Source organism: Quercus suber, unplaced genomic scaffold, assembly GCF_002906115.3.
Source record: "Quercus suber isolate HL8 unplaced genomic scaffold, Cork oak 2.0 scaffold_640, whole genome shotgun sequence".
Lineage (NCBI taxonomy): Eukaryota > Viridiplantae > Streptophyta > Magnoliopsida > Fagales > Fagaceae > Quercus > Quercus suber.
In genome coordinates this window covers 282,694-287,365 of record NW_027070081.1, presented here as the reverse complement: position 1 = coordinate 287,365, position 4,672 = coordinate 282,694, and the positions used below count along the sequence as shown (strand labels likewise).

Below are 4,672 nucleotides of genomic sequence, written 5' to 3'. Positions count from 1 at the left end.
CTCCATCTCTCTACAGAAAAGAAATGTATTGGTCTGATCGGCCACGTCTTCAATGGTTTTCCTCACCCTCTTGGTTTTTCTTGTCCCTCATCTTCTTGTTTCACTATTTATCAACAGTAAGTTTCTTCAATACCCTTCTATGTTTTTTTTTTTTTTTTTTTTTTAATATGAATGAAAGATTTTTAGTAAAACATGGACCTGAATACAAGAACTCCAAACTCAACAACTCCAACGGACCAAACGTAAACACCCAAGTCCTAAAACAAAAGAAACAAGCTCATCAGTACTAAGGAACTACAAGTTACATCAGCTACAAACAAAGTTCTGGGTATTCCTTTGAAGCCAGATTTGATAGATGTTGCCTAGGCTAGTCTACGATGGGCTAGACTTAAAAGTTTGCATCTTCAACATGTTATTGAAAGCACCTTATATTTCTGCAACCATAAGGTCTTTAATCAAGCATAACTTCACAACCTTCCTTCAAATTCCTCTGTTAAAGAAGTATTGACAAAGATGTGTTCAAGTTTCAAACCAAAGAATTCTTTGGGTCCCCCCCCCCCCCCTGTTCTTGGTTCTATTTAAATTTCACCTCCCTCTATACCTGAGCTGGAGCTCAGAATGAATGAAATTTTAATTTCTCTAATGGTTTTTTTTTTTTCCTACTTGTTAGGATTTAAGTTTGTACAGTTGGCAAACCATGACAAAAAGTAAATTTCATTGATTTAGAATGGTATACTTTTAAGTCCAAGAAAAAAAGCTCAAGTTCAAGATGAAAAAGTAAGTTGCAATTTGGTTCTCTCAATTGTTGTTTGATTGCTCTCGATTATTGTTCAATTGGTTGAAAGTCACATATCAGCAAAAATCAGCAAACATAAAAAGCCCATAACCTGTCTGTTTGAAACCCAAATTGCGATCTGTCCGTTTTTTGCAATATTTAAAGAACATTATAAGCTAACCTTAGGAGGGGTTTTAGAGAAAGAAGAGTGCATCTTGTACTCCTTATTGTAGATCTAGGGTTTTTGTACAAAAAAGTTTTTTTTTTTTTTTGAGAAACAAAAACATAGAAAGAGGGAAAATTGTTCTAACACAAAAGCACGTTACAACTCTACTCAAAAATCATGGTAACTTTTAAGAGAGGATAAAGCAAGTTATACTACACTACGCTCTCTCTTAAGTAATAATTAATGCCAAACAATTAAGGAAGAAAATATACAGCATATAAAGGGAAGAAAATATAGGCATTTTTAGGCAACAAGCGAAGACCATCTATTGCCTTAAAAGAGATTTTGAGGAAACAGCCAAACGGAGATAAGTAAACTTCCCTATTTTTTTTGGGAGAAGAACTGCACTAATATTTGTGTTATACCATATATATTGATATAGGAAAAGAAAACAGGAAAGGGTATTGAAAAACTTACTGTTCAAACTCTATATTTATGTAGGAAGAAGCAGTTGATGAATTTGCAATAGTCCCAAAAGCTGTGTTGGACAAAATCATGGTGGTGTTATAAGTTGAATGGGCAAAAGGTGGTCGGCCCATGTAATCAACAATCTTGATCAGAATTGTTTGGTTTTGATTACAAGTATCTGGTGTTGAAGTACTAGTGATGCACCTAACCAAATACCGCCTCCCACAAACTGCACCATTGTCCCATATTCTATCACCGGCTGCCGCGAACAAGTTGCTGGATGGGAATTGAGATGCATCGCTTCCATAACATGCTGTGTGTAAATATGGGGGTGAATACAGCGCTGCCGTGCCAACATCACCATAAGAGGTATGGAAATGGAGGAACAGTGAGACCAATAATAACTTGAGAAATAATAACCATTGAAGTCGTGCCTGTGACCTAGGATTCATTTTTCTCTGCTTGTGAGTGAGTAGTGACTTGGGACTTGTTTTGGGTATAAAGGGAGTTGGAAAATTAAGAAATGGCTTCTTTTCCTTGGCTATCTGGTATTTGATCAATAATGTTTTTCCTTGCCTTGAAATTAATGAGAGTTGAAAGAACAAGAGAGTAGAAGAAACCATTTATAATAGGGAACGTCGAGTCACACTTCCTCAGGGTATAGTAGCTACACAAGGATCCAAATCACGACTGTCCCATCCACTGGGCCAATTAGGTCATTGTCTAAGGCGCTTAAGTGGAGAGGGGCTCTAAAATTTTGAAAAATAAGGGGTAGTAGAAAAAAAAATAGTTTCAAATGAAATTTCAAAAAATTTGATATATCCTTGTGACCAAAGAACAAAAAAATTGGAAAATCCTTATAAATATTAATATCCTTGACTAAAATTGCAAATGAAGTATGAACCATCCTCCAGACAACATATGAAGGGACTAAGACTATCAAAGATTCAAAACTCTAAAAGTTCATTACTACCTTTGAGGAGATAAAGATGGAGGAGGATGAGCCGTTTTATAAGTTCTATGCCAAGCTGAAGGACATAGTCAACTAAGCCTTCAATCTTGGGAAAACTATTCCCAAACCTAAGGTTGTGAGAAAGGTGCTCAGATCTCTGTCTGAGAGATTTCATGCCAAGATCACTACCATTGAAGAATCAAAGGGTATTGACTCCATTCCTTTGACAGAGCTAGTTGGCAACTTACAAACCTATGAATTGAGTTTTACTAGAATTGGGAAAGGAAGCAAAAGTAAGAGCATGGCACTGAAGGTCAAAAGTAATGAGACTGATGAGTCTTCAGAAGATGAAGATTCCAAGATGAAATCCTATATCACTAGGCAGTTCAAGAAATTCATGAAGAATGCCAATGCAAAAGGATTTAATAAGGACCGTAAGCAATCCAGTTCTTCTCAATTCAAAAGCCTAGACAAAGGAAAGAAGAATCCTCAGGATGGCGGTCAGTACACTATTCCCTCCGAACCAAAGTGTTTCGAATGTCAAGGTTTTAGACACATGAAACAAGAAAGTTTAACATATCTCAAGATAATTGGGAAAAGCAAGGCTCTTGTTGCTACCTTGAGTGACACCAAACCTGAGATTGAGTCAGATGACAGTGATAAAGAGGGAATCTTAAATGCCTTCACTACTACAGTTGATGTTACTGAAGGGTTTACAGAAATAGAAGTTGAAGAAGAGGACTTGGTGGTATCTATGTTTGAGAAAATGGATAAACAAGATGACATCTATACAGCCTATGCAAAATTGTACAAGGTTTCTGAAAAGCATGATAAACTATATAAGCTGGTCACCAAGAAGCTGAGTGATGTGGAGCTAGATCTAGAGGAGCTCTCTACAAAGGTTGATCAAGTGAATCAAACCATTGGAGCTTTGTAGTTCGAGAACAACTTCCTTACTGAAAGGACAAAGAAGCTTGAAGCGGAACTGTTCTAGCTTAGAGCTCAATTGGAATGGACTTCTAGTGCAAAGCTCGATAAGATGCTAAGTTTTCAAAAAGCTGCTTCTGATAAAATCGGTTTGGGGTATGATTTCTCTTCTCCTAATATTGCCTATTCTAGTACTGCTATGTTTGTCTCGCCTGCTGATAATGTTAATTTTGAGAACAATGAATTTAAAACTGAAATAGCTAGTGAGAACTTAGATAAAGGAAAATCTATTTTAGGAGCACCCTCTAAGGTTGAAAAGAAAGAGATTAGAAACCCTAGGACTAAGAAATAAACAACAAAAAGTCTTAACCGAAGAAGTCGCATTTCTGTCATCATTGTGGAGTTTTAGGGCATACTCATCCAAATTGCTACAAGTGATTAGTCACTCAATAAAGCAACAGTATGCTTTTGTCCAGAAACCAGAATTAGTTTCCATCCTCTTTTGCTTCTCTTGGAGATCTTCTTAAGGCTCTCGTGTTTCTTTCGAATTTGAACGGTTTCAATTTTTCTCCCTCACCTCCGGATCAAAGGTTCACACAAATGAAAGATTCTTCCAAGGTGTGGAAGGAAAAATGCTCAAAGTGATTTAGTCTCTCTCTCTCTCTCTCTCTCTCTCTCTCTCTATGGTTATGCAATACTTGTTTGTTTTGCTTTCTTATTTTGAGTCAGTCTAGTTTTATGATTTGTGTGTATCTTTGTGTTTTTGTTTGGTTGTTTTTCAGTTTTTGCTTTTTTTTTTTCCATAAAAATGCAAAAAATAAAAATTCAGAAAAATACAAAAATAGTGTGTATTTGTGTATATTGGTACTTGTGTACCTTGGATTGCCATTGAAACAAAGTTTTCTAAATTTTGTATCTTTTGTACCTTAGATCAGCATCTCAATGTACAACTAAGTAAGTGAGCTTTGTGGCTCCTGTTTGTAATGAGTACGATTAAGTAATCTTTTATACTTAACACTCATATCACTCTTTTTGACAAGAAGGACTAGAAAATCCTAAGAAAAAGGTATAAATAACCATCTTATTACTGAAGCCCACTAATCATGTATAACATCTGTGTGTTTCAGCATAGCAAAATTGCGATGTTTTGGCTTACATAATTAGGTATTTCTTTTCTCTCTCTTATATGCCTATGCATGCTATGCTCAAAAGAAAAATATGCAAAGTATACAAAAGTAAGAAGAATTAAAATGCTTTTAAATATTATTACAAGCGTATTTCTAGGAGATGTGAGAGTTATATGATGTACCTCAAAAGTGATAGTTCCTATCAAGCAGTTATGATTGTGTGTGAGTGTATTTGATTTTCTTATATCCCAAATTGT

At 35.6% G+C, this 4,672-nt stretch overlaps 1 protein-coding gene across 1 annotated transcript; it reads right to left on the bottom strand.

Annotated features, from left to right (window-relative positions):
- Nucleotides 1-1,414: 1,414 nt before the first annotated feature.
- Nucleotides 1,415-1,861, bottom strand: LOC136064164 (EG45-like domain containing protein 2). The gene has a single exon (XM_065765567.1). The coding sequence runs from the start codon at nucleotides 1,859-1,861 to the stop codon at nucleotides 1,415-1,417; it is 447 nt and encodes a 148-aa protein (XP_065621639.1).
- Between the last annotated feature and the right edge of the window lie 2,811 nt (nucleotides 1,862-4,672).